The sequence below is a fragment of the Abramis brama genome (assembly GCF_963993115.1).
Source record: "Abramis brama genome assembly, chromosome: 12".
NCBI classification, from domain to species: Eukaryota; Metazoa; Chordata; class Actinopteri; order Cypriniformes; family Leuciscidae; genus Abramis; species Abramis brama.
Genome location: NC_139974.1, coordinates 31,209,759 through 31,224,115, shown reverse-complemented (window position 1 = coordinate 31,224,115; position 14,357 = coordinate 31,209,759). Strand labels below are relative to the sequence as shown.

The window sequence follows — 14,357 nt, the reverse complement described above, 5'->3', positions numbered from 1 at the left end:
CTGCTGTTATTGATTCAAAGCTGTCAGGCCACAGAGGTACACTGTCTGCCTCTCACCTCATCTGCACACACCTCTCTCAGACATGGGGCTTTACCACAAAGAGTTCGAGCAGGCTGGAAAGCGCGCCGGTCTCCAGATATGGAGAATTGAAAAGATGGAACTGGCCCCTGTGCCTGAAAACTTGCATGGAAGCTTCTATATAGGCGATGCCTACCTGGTGCTCCACACTGTCAAACAGAAGAACTCGTGTTTCTATGATCTGCATTTCTGGCTGGGTAAGCAGCAGTTGTTTTCTACTTTAGAGAAGTTCTTAAATCTTTTGTATCAACTCTTAACATAACAAAAATATGATATAATTGTATATTGTTTTAAATACTCTTTTTTATATATTTTACAATATATACTGTATAGAATATATTCTTTAGTCATTAAGTGCATGTGACTAATCTCAGCACATTAACTACCTCAGCACCTTCACTAATCTAGTAACTTAAACGTTTAAGCGTGTATCAGGTCAAAATTATATTCACAAACTTTTGTCCAGATCTGTATGAATGACGATTATTGGGGGGGAGAAAGAAACGGCAAAATCTCAGTCACTACTTAAAAGGTCGAGGAAAGACGTCGGCAAATTAGCTGACATGATACTGAAATGTGCACGTTGTAAATACACCATCAGATAGACTGAGCAAAGTATATGGCCTCTATAAAATGACGCTTTAGTAATGCGAAAGTTATGGTAGGAAGGTTGTAAAGTTCATTCTCAGAAGTGGTTACTAGATCTCCTGGTTTTAATACTGGACTTTCATCTATGCACCTACTCTATGAAGAGCATGTTTTTTAATTTATGAATTAAAATGCAATTTGATATTTTGAAGTCAAAAGTGTTAGGGTGTTCTGTTCTGATATCATAATGAAGAAGCCTCATTCAAATAATTTGTAATACTTAAATAGTAATTTGTAAAAATAAAATGAAAGCTTAACTGCTTATTAATATTTAAAATCATATGATCCAGGCAACATGTAGAAACAAGCAGGGGAGAAATGATGTCATAGAGAGGACCCATGCAGTCCCTTACATCAAGGTGTCATTGGTGAAGGTGAATAAATCTCTAAAAATGTTTTAAAATGGTACTTTTTTATGACAAGGTCAAAATGCCATGTTGAACTTGATATTTAATTCATGATATGTGTTGCGGAGAAGCCTCAGGCATAAATTTGCATGCTCTGGTTGCTTTAAAAAGCTGTGTCACTGCTATTTCAAAAAACAAACTTCTGTGGTCAAGTTGGAAAAGATAAAAAAAAAACACAGGAAGTGTTGAAATAATGAAATTTAGAAATCATTTAGTTAGTTGTGGTTTAGAAACCATGCGCACTTAATACGGTTTCCTTCCTCTGCTAAGTGAAAGCACTTTCTTTACCCCATTAGATGTTTTAGAAACGTCAATATCGCTGTGATGTTTTGGCCTTGAGTGTATATGTGTCCGTAACCACACACACACACACACACACACACACACACTCCATTATGAGTCATTAACCTTCCAATGTAAATGGATTCCTTAATGATGTTTCTTCCTATCATATCTTTGTTGCCAAGTCATTTACCCTAAAAAGCCTGTCACAAAACGGGCAGCATCACATAGAAAGGCCTTTTATCTCCCACAGCACATCTGTGGTCACAAGCAACAGCTCATACAGCAAGCTTTGAAGTGTCAAAACTGATGCTGGGTGAAAGAACTATCAGTTGTCATCAAGTGTGAAAACAAACAGTTTTTTCTAGTTTAGAAATGCAATGCTCATGCCTTTGAGGAGCTGCAAGTGTAAAATAATAAAATAAAAAACAATCACTTAAAGGTTGTATCAGCGATTTCAGGCCCAAACATAAATGATCACATTCATCTAATCTTTCCTAACGATCCGCTAGCTGCCCGCCCCATAAGCATGCCGTCAAAAAAACGCGTCTCTGTAGGCAGCCTAGGCTCTGAGATCTGCACACAAAAACAGTTGGTTTCACCACCACTCAAAACCAAAATAAATAGTGTTCCAACCAATCACCCAATCAACCAATGATCATTTATGTTTGGGCCTGAAATCGCTGATACAACCTTTAATTATTAACCTGAATTAATAGGCCACAGAAGTAGGTGTCGATGAAGTGTCTCTATTCTTTGTCTCTCTCTAGGTAAAGATTGCTCCCAAGATGAAAGTACAGCAGCGGCCATCTTTACCATTCAGATGGATGACTACCTGGGAGGAAAACCAGTCCAGTACCGTGAACTCCAGGGTTTTGAGTCCAACAACTTTACCAGCTACTTTAAAGGCGGGGTCACATATAAGGTTTGAGACCATTTATGTCCCTTCTATTCCTGCTCTCACAACACTTTACTTTTAGTTTTTGTGCTCTATTCTTTATTTTACTTCATGTTTGCCTTACGTTAAACAGAAAGCTGCTGTTTAAACTGATGGAAATACTGAGAGTTGTTGCAGTATTTTTTTTGCCAATTGAGAAAATGTTTCTTAAGACTTCACAGTGCAAATCTAGGATTAGTCGTTTTGTTTACAATTTGGGCGAGGTCAAAATTAACTACTCAAATACCTTCCGACTTAGGACCTTCTGTTTTTCACAAGCCCAAACTTTCATTGATGGTCTGAGGGAATGTTGTGTTATAGCATGTGTTTGGGGACATTCAACTCCTCAGTGTTGCATTTGGCCTCAGACTGAAAATAATTAATGTGTTTAAAAACGGAAAGTGTTTAAAAATAGAAAAACAAGGAGAAAGAGCAGAGGAAAGATTTGGAAAAAAATATTTTCTTACCTCCTCAGACCGGAGGTGTGGCATCAGGATTTCAACACGTGGTCACCAATGATCTTACTGCCCGCCGACTCTTCCACATCAAGGGCAGGCGCACTGTCCGGGCCACAGAAGTGCCTCTCGCCTGGGCCAGCTTCAACAACGGCGACTGTTTCATAGCTGATCTGGGAGCGGTAAGACCTGTGCTGCATCAACAAACATACGAATGGCTGCATAAAAGGATATGCACCTAAAAATGAAGTCTGTCATCATCCATTCAACCTCCCGTCACACCAAATTTATGATTAGACTTTTTCCTTGGAACATCCATGGAAATATTTACTGCAGCAAAAAGGTCCACACTGTGCTTTTCAATATACAGCAAAAAATTAATACTGCAGTTGGTAAATTACAAAAAGAGAATAAAATCCATTAAAGTATTTCATGAGACTAATGCACTATGTTCCAAGTCTTAAATAATACATAATCATGATGTGTCATCATGAGGGTGAGTAAATGATGAAGTGAGTAAAAGCAGGGGAACTACTTAAGTTGCTAAATTAGTTACCAAACTGATATTTTTGAGTAATAATCTACAAACCTTACAATGCACAGTTAACAAATAAGTTCAAATAAAATCAAATATAAATATCAGTAATAAGATAACCAAGATAGGATACCTGAAGAAACGGAATGTATTACACTTACTTTTGTATAGACAGTAACTGGCTGGTTCACTTGTGCATTGTGTATTTAATATCCTCTCTGTATGCACTTATGGGTGGGTCTCAAAATTGGATTGCTGTCAAATTACTTTGACTGTCAACATACTGTGTAGAGCAAATGTTATGAGAGCACAAGCAGATTAACCATGTCTCACGCCAAACAACAGATACATCCATTAAGCATCTAACAGGCTCTTGCTGACCATGCGTAGCATTGGATGGTTTACAGGAAGATTAAATCTGATAATACCACTTAACAGAATTATTTGAACTTAGTGCTGCTCTCTAAAGACCAGTCAAATAAACAGCACAGACAAATCCTGACTGATACCATTCCAAAATGACAGTTTAAAAACAACTAAATGGCAGTATTTTCAAAGGTAGAGGCAAATCGCTAAAATTATTTCTTAAGAAAGCTCATGTGTCACTGACAAAATTACCAAGACAGAAATGGATTTTTCGAGGTCAATGTCTTCCTAGGAAGTCTGCCAGCGATTTGTCTGTACGTGTAACAAGATAACCAACAATTTAACCGATTTCTGAAACTAGGTAATCTACCAATGGTGTGGGTCTAAGTGCAACAAGTTTGAGCGCCTCAAAGCTGCTCTGGTGGCTACTGGCATCCGAGACAACGAGAGGAACGGACGGGCCCAGCTGGTGGTTGTAGAGGAAGGACAGGAGCCTGCAGAGATGAAGAAGGTATCAAATAAAAGTGTCAAATCAAACATCTTAAGTTTGGCAGAATTTGCATACAACAAGTAGAACTGGCATTCGGTAGAACTTGCTTATTTTTTAAGATGTTTGCTATAGGCAGTACGATATCTGGTTTAGCTGGAAAGTTTAACATATCATGCCTTGGCTTTGCACATCACAGGTTCTCGGTGAGAAGCCTGAAATCCCTGAAGGTGACGATAATGAGGATGCGGTTGCTGACATGTCAAACAGGAAAATGGCCAAACTTTATATGGTAAACAAGTCTATACTGACTGTACACTTCTATATGCAAATTCAATAGATAGGAACTGTAACATTATATTACATAAATACCATTGCGCTTTACAGGTATCAGATGCAACAGGAAAAATGCAAGTGTCGCTTGTGTCAGAGGAGAATCCGTTTACCCAAAGTGACCTGTTGTCTGAGGAATGCTTCATTCTGGACCATGGAAAAAACAAAATGATCTTTGTGTGGAAAGGTATCTGTAAACTGAAGCCATTAAACAAAGGAGTTGTGTGACATTCTTACCAAGGTGACTGACCTTATTTTTGATGATTTAGGCCGCAACGCAAATCCAAGTGAGAGGAAGGAAGCCATGAAAACAGCTGAGGGCTTCATTAAGCAGATGGGATATCCTGAAAACACCCAGGTTTAGCTATTCACATACATTCACTTGAATGAGTGAATCACTCACAGATGTAGCAACACTGTCAGTATGATACTTTTAGGGGAACAACAGCTTATCACTAGGGCAGCATCTTTGTAGGGCAGCATCTTTGTACCTTATTTAGCCCTAGAATGTTTATAGTAGTACATGTTACTACTCTCAGGTACTAAAATGAACCTTTTATGGGTAGATAATGTACAATGTTGCCCCTTTAAGGATACTACTCCAAGGACAAGCTGTATGCCTATATGTACAATTTGTGCACTTTTTATTTTTATTGACAGGGAACAAGTATAGTATTCTTTGGGTCATCCAGGTCATTTTGTCCTTGTACACAGATCCAGGTCCTTCCAGAGGGTGGAGAGACACCCATCTTTAAGCAGTTCTTCAAAAGCTGGAAAGAGAAGGACCAGGCTGAGGGTCTGGGCAGAGTCTTCGTCACTGAGCGGATCGCCAAGATTCAACAAGCCGAGTTTGATGCCTCAAAGCTGCATGAGTCTCAGCAAATGGCTGCTCAGTACAACATGGTCGATGACGGCACTGGAAAAACCCAGGTCATTATTTGCATACAAAAGATCAGAGATTGTATAAGTGAAATTGTGCATGTGTTGGTTGCGGATGAGCATCTTACTTTCAAAATGACACTCAAAATTAAACGAGAAGCTAAAATTCTGATATGGCTCTGAACAACTATTGCACTCAAAAGGTGTGGTGACACTTTCAGCGAATTTTCACAGGCGAAATCCAGCAATAAAAATCCATGCGATCTGGAATTTGCTTGAGGGCAAAAGCAGAGAAATGCTTGGTTTAAAAGAGACTTCTGTTTGAGCGTTCTTACATTAATACACTACTGACAATGACAAAATTTCACTAATTTGAGCACATCTTAAGAAGACTTCATTGCACAACAATCACAGATTTTTCTATATTATCAAAGAAAATCACTGGATGAAATCAAGCCATTCTAAATTTATTTGATGGATATTCTTAATCTGGTGTTGTTTCACAGATTTGGAGAGTGGAGTGTGGAAATACCACAGGCGATACCAAGGTTCCTGTACACCCAGAGACATATGGCCAGTTCTATGGAGGGGACTGCTATATCATTTTATATACTTACACCAAGGGAGAAGTCATTTACACTTGGTAAGCTCTGTAGAAGTGGATAGTTTCCAGAGGGGAGTCAAATCATGCACAAAAAGAATCAAATAAGGCTTATCTCTCTATGCTTTCACCCTCAGGCAAGGTTCCAGCAGCACAATAGATGAACTGACAGCTTCAGCCTTTCTCACTGTTGAACTGGATCGTTCGCTGGGAGGAAATGCTGTTCAGATGAGGGGGGTTTGAATTTTATCTACTCATTTATTGACTGTAAATAGGGGCTGGATTATGGACTTGGGCTGCAAAGATGTACAGCAGGAGCTGACTAAACATGACTAACCCGGTGTTATTATCTCTGATGTGGTTCCATTCCACATCCATCCAGGTGCGAGTGACTCAAGGAAAGGAACCACCACATTTGCTGAGTCTCTTCAAAGAAAAGCCTCTGATCGTGTATAAGAATGGGACATCTAGGAAGGGGGGACAGGCACCCGCACCTCCAATCCGTCTCTTTCAAGTGCGCAGGAACCTGGGCACCATTACACGAATTTGTGAGGTGAGTCCTGGTCTCTGGTTAAGTACAATGTCCAGAAACATGAGTTTGGTCACATGAAATTATCAGGAAAAGGAAGATACACCTAAACCAAGTATCTTGTGCATGGTTTACAAGTCTAACCTGATCATTTATAGTCAGTAGATTGTCCAAGCTGGTACGAAAGCTGTCACTGGGGCTGTACCTTTTTAAAAGGTACATTTTTGTACCTAAAGGGTGCATATTGGTACATTAATGGTACATATTAGTACCTAAAAGGGACAAATTAGTACCTAAAAGGAACAAATTACCTAAAAGGAACAAAAGTGTACCTTTTGAAAAGGTACAGCCCCAGTGACAGCTTTCGTACCTTTTTTTCTGAGAGTGCATGTGGTGGAGCTGAGGTTAACATGCTAGACTATTCTAGGTCATTCTGCTTAGTATTGGCAGATTTTCTAGGTCAAGATGGTGGAGATTTCCGCTTGATGTTCCAAAACAGTTAACCATCTTTTAGTTAGCGTGACCTGTTTTTAATTTAGGTATGTCCTTTGAATGTGTTGGTCTGTGGTGCAACAGGTAGATGCTAAAGCATCAAGTTTGAACACCAATGATGCCTACCTGCTGAAGTTACCACAGGGGAATGGGTACGTGTGGAAGGGGAAGGGAGCGAGCGAGGAAGAGGAACGAGGGGCAAAGTACATGAGTGAGAAGCTGAAGTGCACAACCAAGCCAGTTACTGAAGGAAATGAGCCTGGTATGGCCAATGTGTAACAGATTCAATTCACACTCTTCATACTTTTTAATCACACATTGGTAGGTGACAGGAGTGGAAGGAAGTTCTACATTGTTTATATAATCATTGCTCATTTTCCATTTAAAGAGGACTTCTGGAAGGCCCTGGGTGGAAAGACAGAGTATCAGAAATCTGAGATGTTGGAGAATAAAACTATAGCCCATCCTCCCCGTTTGTTCGCCTGCTCCAACAAAAGTGGAAGGTTCATTGTGAGTATCCTAGACTTGATAAGAGTAAACCAAAGTCCAGTTCAGTTTCACTTTTGGCTATTGCTTTCAATAATAACTTTGCATGGAAGACAATGCAGAAAATCTAAAACATGCCTTGTCTTTCTGTGATAGCCGCTCAGATACCGCTACATATAGGCAAAATATTGTTTGGACACTAACTATGCATTTTAACAACTATAGATTGAAGAAGTACCTGGTGAGTTTAACCAAGATGACCTGGCAGAGGATGATGTCATGTTACTGGATGTCTGGGCTCAGGTTAGAGAGTTATCTCTCTTAATTACATCCTTCAGGATTATCTCAGATTCAAAGGAGAGCAGTTGTATTCATATTCAAAGATATCTCCTGACTTTGGTTGGTGTTTGGTGTGTGATACGTGTCTCTGACCCCTGATTCAATCTCTCAGGTCTTCGTGTGGATTGGAAAGGATGCCAATGAGGTGGAGAAGACTGAGTCTGTAAAATCTGGTGAGATGCAGCAGGCACATATTCCTTAAAACATTTTTCTACATAATTCGAAAGCTGAAACCCCTTTAAGCCCTCAACAGGTTTAGCAGCATGCTTACCTGAACAGATCACATGATTCACATGATACAGTTTAAACATAAAATCATGTTAAGTATTTGTACCTTTGCAGCAAAGACTTACATTGAGACAGACCCATCAGGACGGGACAAGGAGACATCTGTGGTGGTGGTAAAGCAGGGGCATGAGCCCCCCACATTCACCGGCTGGTTCCTTGGGTGGGACGCCTCGCGATGGGAGAGTGACCTCATGGCAAGAGCAGTGAGATCACTGCAGGTTAACTGAGGACTGCAGGTTAACTCAACAGACTTCACTGGAAAGATAAAACAAATAGTTGTTTACTGAAGCATGATTAGTGAATTGTATTGAACTGTTATTAAAATCCTACTAAATATATGCCATATGTCCAACATATGAAGTTACTCAATACTCTTCAAATCATAAAGTTGTGTTTTCTCTTAGAATTGTTGCACAGATTTATATTTCTGCTCTGGATTTCTGTAAGCATGATTTGAATCATACAATTAAAGAATCAATACATTTTTGAAAAAAATGTCTTTTCTTAGTCAATGCAGCACACAAGAGCCCCCTAGAAACAAGAGATATATTACAAGTAATAATTGAAGATAAACATTCTAGACCGGTTGTTGCAGTTTTGCTGAACATATGTGCAAAAATACTGTGGAAGTACTATGGCCAAGTGATGGTATAAGAAGATAATACCATGGTATGTTGAAAAACACCATTATTTCCCTGGTACTCCAAAGTACTTCCAGGAACATCATCGTACTACGTCATACATATAAATACACAGATTACTGTTTGAGAAATATGTATTTTAAAAAAGGTGATGGTTAAAGTTCATCACACCCAAATAACTATCTTTTTTGTAAATATTTACTTTATTTGGTACATACAAATTGTAAGTATTTGATCGTAGATACAAAGCTAATGTAATGTAATGATGACTTATTGTGCATGGGCAGCCAAATGGTTTGGTCAAATGCATGATACACTCCTGATAAGAGTCATTAAAGAAGGGTGGGATCTTTCACTATGTTAGTGAGAACATCTCATAGACTTGCACTGTTTTTATATCAGGGTAATCATACTTTATATGTCCTAATCCAACCCCTATCCCTAAAACTGACCCTCACCTGTGCACATCATTAGATTTAAAGACTAACATCTGGAACATTTCTGAGCATTTTTAACTAGCGAGGTCTGGCTTACTAGTTGGTGTTCAACAGGTTTCACTATATAAAATGTTAAATAGTGAAAATATTTTGGACCTCACAAGCAAACATGGCAGTGGTCACATTTGTGACTGGTGGGTTTTTAGTAGCCTATTGTAAAAGTACTGTTACATTTACATGAATAATGAAAGTAAAAAAACAATAAAAAATAAAAATACATACATTTTTATACTTGTTTATCATCCCATTTCCCCCACAATTGCTAAACAGTTTTTAAAAAATTATGTTCCTATGTTATTTTGACTCTGTAAAGTCAAAGTAAAGGACTAATGTAATAAAGCGAAGATGTAAAACCTGTATGGCATGCAGTTGGTTTCATGGGATAACCAATGAGCAGAATATATGTGCTTGCTTATGTTTCCATAAGTAATGGAAAGCATGGTGAACAATAGCCCATGTGGTGTTTCCTCCCAATACCACAAGATGGCGCACAAGGGAAACAAAAACAAAAATTACGCACAAAATCACAACACTTTAGTTCAGCCTAAATGTAAATATGTATATTGAGTGCTGCTTGAACTATAAAACTGATTTATATGTCTAAAAAATTAGTTTAGATTTTCAAATCAGCAAAATTGTTACCTTAAACTGGTTGATTGTAAGAAACCAACCCCTAAAGCATAGTTTTCATATTTTGTAACGTATTTTGTACATTTGTTGAATAGGCATATTTTATTAGACATGCGAATGTGGTTGTCATGTCGTCTTTTTAAGTGATAGACTAATTAACCTGTACTGAATTAACTAGTTTATTAAAGAGCTTAGACGAACGATTGTTTGAGGACGAGCAATCAAGCCAGTCTAGGGTATTCAGTAGATCTCCAGTGTGTGAATAGATGTGTGTAGTGCGTGAGTGACACCATGTCCGGCCATCACGGGGTAATTGTGTATTGATATAGCACCACTAATTGTTCTGAAACTTTGATATGCCTCCTTTCTTTGACAGGAGTAGTTCACTTATGTTTATTCTCTTTTGCTTTCCACTACACAGTCATTTAATTCGTTTTCATGTTGTTGACGTACCTTTTCTTCACTTTTTATTTAAAGTTCAGGCAAGACTCTTTTACTGGGACTCTTTTTCACAAATAAGTTATGTTAAGATGAGATCCTACATTTTCCCCCAGCAAATTAGGCTATCACCAATCATGTCTCCATATTTTCTTTTGTGTTTATTAATCTGTTAGAATCGAACTGTGAATAACTTGAGTCGATTTGAATACGTTGCTCAAAGCGTTACCAAACGGACTGAATGTTCGTGATTTAGTGATTCGGATGAGATAGTTCATCCAAAAATGAAAATTATGTTATCATTTACTCACCCTCATGTTGTTCCAAACCTGTATTAGTTTCTTTCTTCTATTGAACACAAACGAAAATATTTTAAAGAACGTTGGTAATCAAACAGTTAACGGTAGCCATTGACTCCCATAGTATTTTTTCCCTACTATGGAAGTCAATGGCTACCGTCAACTCGCTGATTGCCAACATTCTTTAAAATATATTTTGTGTTCAACAGAACAAAGAAAATCATACAGGTTTGGAACAACTTGAAGCTGAGTAAGTGATGACAACATTTTTGGGTGAACTATCCCTTTAAGCGGTGTCTTCTCAAAACATAGGTCTACACAAATAACGAAATGTATTAGAACACAGGGGACACAATGCTGGATGAAGTTGATATTACCAATAATACATTGAAACAAAAAATGGACACTCAACCAGCTTGTTTTCCAGCTAAAGCATTTAACTTCTCATTCATAACCTGGGTAACGCTCACCTGTAAGCGCGTCTCTCAAACTTTAAACGCTTTGAGCGACGTGAACAGGTGGTGAGGAGGTGTGTGCAAAAAGACGACAGGCTTGACTCCTCACCAATCAAACTCCAAGGAAAATAACACGCGCTCACTGAATTGAACCAATCAGCGCGTTGTTCCACACAGTGGGCGGAGCCAGCCCTGCTAGAATGAAGTGGAATGCTTCTCGCTGTGGAGTCAGTGAAACAGGCGCTGTTACAGGGAGTGGATACACTTGTCGGTTCAGCTGATCTGAATGACAACAATATTTTGGAAATAATCGCCAACACTGTCATCTACTGAGCTAACGCGCAACGCAAAGATCGCACTAAATAAGGTAGGCACCGAACGAGATTTTATTTCCATACGCGGGTGCTTACAAAGCTTAAATGATAGAAAAATAACATTAGTCTGTGCAATAATATAATTTAGAGTAACTTATTATGTTGGTAACGAAGTTCTAGCCTTCTAGGGCGCGTTAAACATTTTTAGTGCACACAATAATATTGGTTCTTATGTTGAATCACTTGTTGGAAGAAAATAATGAACAAGATTCATGTCTTTATGTATGGAGATGTGCCCCTCCTAAAGCGCTTCTACAGATGGCCATTGAGATCTGCGACAGACTCGTGTTTTCCACGTTTACATAGGCGAGACTGTGCGTTTTTCTCTATTTGCAACTGGCAACTACTGTTGAACAATAAAATGACATGAATAGATGAACAGGAGCCTTTTGCGCACGAGGATTTTTACCGATGCGTAATTTTGGTGCCCCTGTGGCGCTACATGTGCAAATGGGCTTCCTGCTGTTTCATCCCTCATTCAACATAAAAAAAGGCACTGAATGACATCCAGCTAGTTTGAATCTGTGTGCCTTTTAGAATGACAAAGAGAGCAAAGCATGCTTACTTAAAATGAACAGCCAAGTAAAGGAGAGCTGTAAAACTGTGTGTCATGGTGCTTCACTGCTGGCCTCATTGCATCATCTCCTTTTTCATTTGGTTTCAGGTTATAGCAGCAGCTTCTCAGGGGAACGAGAGAAGCCTTGTGAATATTTGGTGAAGCGGTAGCAGCAGCGACACCTGGTCCCCTGAGTCTCCGCGTTCGCTTTCATCCTCATCAGAGTGGCAGAACAAGATGGGGAATGGATTATCAGAGCCTCATGCCATCTTTCCCTGCCTGCCGTCCTTTCAGGCCCTGCACATTGTTATTCTCGGCTTGGACTGTGCCGGTAAAACCACGGTATTGTACCGGCTACGCTTTAATGAGTTCGTGAACACTGTTCCTACCAAGGGCTTCAACACGGAGAAGATCAAGCTGCCTCTCGGTGGGAAAGGCCGGACTGCGACGTTTCATTTCTGGGACGTAGGAGGTCAGGAAAAGCTCCGGCCGCTTTGGCGCTCCTATACGCGGTGTGCCGACGGCCTGGTGTTCGTAGTGGACTCGGTAGATGCCGAACGCATGGAGGAGGCCAAAACGGAGCTGCATAAGATCACGCGGCTACAGGAGAACCAGGGGGTGCCCGTGTTGGTGGTGGCGAACAAGCAGGACCTGCGCAGTGCGTTGCCTCTATGTGAGGTCGAGCAGATGTTGGCACTGAACGAGCTCGGCTCTCACACACCATGGCACCTCCAGCCGGCCTGTGCCATCATCGGAGAAGGTCTACAAGAAGGCCTGGAACGTCTCCACTCCATGATCATCAAGCGGAGAAAGATGATGAGGCAGCAGAAGAGGAAAAGATGACTGTTTGGTGATGGAAATGTGAGCTGGATATGGTGGTAGGCCTCTGTGATGGCTCCGCTGGTGACGTGCCATGGGCCTTTGCGGCCCTGCGCTCCTGGAATTATTGTTTCAGTGGGCTGAGTTTTATCAGTCAGATGGTTCTGGATAAATATAGTTCAGAGACGCAAGAGGACAATATTGATTTATCACTCTGGATTGTAGCAGCGGTGGGACGATCACATGGAACTTTTACATCAACACAGTGTTACGCAATGTCATGGGGTTTGTGGTACATCGAGGTCTCATGAAGGACAACATTGGACATGAACTTAATGTAAATGACAAAGACTGATCGCCGAAGAGTTGGTCTTTGTCTTTGCGTCTGAAGTGTTACACGTATCCTAGCATTCATGTAATCTCGAAATGGGAGGATTGATTACCAAAGCTGCCATGGACAGAACTGAAAAATCCAATGTATACATTCAGGTGATGTGTTCCCCCATTGGTTTTTATCCAGAATGGCCACCCGTCATTTTCTCTGAGTGTTTGTTGTCTCGGTGGTCAGGGGAACCAGAATAAGCTTTATGGATCGCTTGATTGGGAATGCACAAATGTTTAAAGGTCGGAATCACAGAAAATGGTATTTCGTCATGTAGTTCAACAGGCGAATGTGGTAATTGTCAAGATTTGTAGAGGTTAAAGGTGTACTATCCTTCTTAAGTAGTTCTGTTGACTGACACAACATGTTGGTGCAGTAGAGCTTCACCCAAGCTTGAGGACTACTTTTGTCATTTTTAGCTTGTACCCACATTGTGCGATTCCCTGACAAGAGATGTTTAAATGCACTTTAGAAATTCCCTTTTCTAATCTATGAACTTGCAGCATCTGATTTTTTTTGTAAAGAGTTTATCATACTACAAAAAAGAAGTAATGTATTGCTTCGAATGAAGCGTTTTTTTTCTTTTGTTTTTTTAACTATCCACTGTTCCACATTGAAATGTGTAAGTTTGTCACTCAGTGCTTGTGTGTTGGGGATGTTCATATTTATGTCAGGATTTTGTACACTTTGAATAAATCCACAACTACACTAAACATATTATCACGTTTTGAGTTATCATTATTACTTGTTGCATGATGAACTCATGCAAATTATTAAAGTTTATGACCTGACCTCAACTTTCTGATGACATTTTTAGTCTGATAATCGTTTGACGCACTTTACATATGAGTCACTAAAGGTTGTTCCTTTATAGTCACTGGGACATGCAAAAGAGGTGACATGACATGCACTTTGTGTGTCCCGTTCTAGGCATGTGACCAGACAGGATGAACTTTGTACTCAGTCTGTTGTCGAAAAAATATATAAATGTTCGGTGCTTCATGAGTGCAATATTGCATCTTCATACTGAATGTGAAGGCTGAAATTTGATGTACATTTAGGTTTCTTTTCCTTGCTTTTGTAATTTTTAAAACATTTAGTCATTGAGTCATGAGTCATTTATG

At 39.6% G+C, this 14,357-nt stretch overlaps 2 protein-coding genes across 2 annotated transcripts; both read left to right on the top strand.

The window, feature by feature from the left end:
- On the top strand, window positions 1–8,637 carry scin (scinderin). The gene is made up of 16 exons (XM_084131067.1): window positions 1–275; window positions 2,186–2,340; window positions 2,828–2,989; window positions 4,070–4,219; window positions 4,395–4,487; window positions 4,583–4,715; window positions 4,798–4,886; window positions 5,243–5,458; window positions 5,914–6,050; window positions 6,146–6,236; window positions 6,391–6,561; window positions 7,114–7,291; window positions 7,418–7,539; window positions 7,741–7,818; window positions 7,967–8,027; window positions 8,197–8,637. Exons 1-16 carry the CDS (start codon window positions 83–85, stop codon window positions 8,367–8,369), a joined length of 2,202 nt encoding a protein of 733 aa, XP_083987193.1. The 5' UTR covers window positions 1–82; the 3' UTR covers window positions 8,370–8,637.
- Window positions 8,638–11,275: 2,638 nt separating this feature from the next.
- On the top strand, window positions 11,276–13,951 carry arl4ab (ADP-ribosylation factor-like 4ab). Its single transcript, XM_084130895.1, has 2 exons — window positions 11,276–11,469; window positions 12,141–13,951. Exon 2 carries the CDS (start codon window positions 12,270–12,272, stop codon window positions 12,873–12,875), a length of 606 nt encoding a protein of 201 aa, XP_083987021.1. The 5' UTR covers window positions 11,276–11,469; window positions 12,141–12,269; the 3' UTR covers window positions 12,876–13,951.
- Window positions 13,952–14,357: the final 406 nt, after the last annotated feature.

Excerpts from the sequence above, each read along its gene's own strand:
- arl4ab (XM_084130895.1), top strand. The coding sequence starts at position 12,270 with ATGGGGAATGGATTATCAGAGCCTCATGCCATCTTTCCCTGCCTGCCG.
- scin (XM_084131067.1), top strand. The coding sequence starts at position 83 with ATGGGGCTTTACCACAAAGAGTTCGAGCAGGCTGGAAAGCGCGCCGGT. Across the intron at positions 6,562-7,113 it reads CCATTACACGAATTTGTGAG|GTAGATGCTAAAGCATCAAG; the intron begins GTGAGTCCTGGT and ends GTGGTGCAACAG. Across the intron at positions 8,028-8,196 it reads GACTGAGTCTGTAAAATCTG|CAAAGACTTACATTGAGACA; the intron begins GTGAGATGCAGC and ends GTACCTTTGCAG.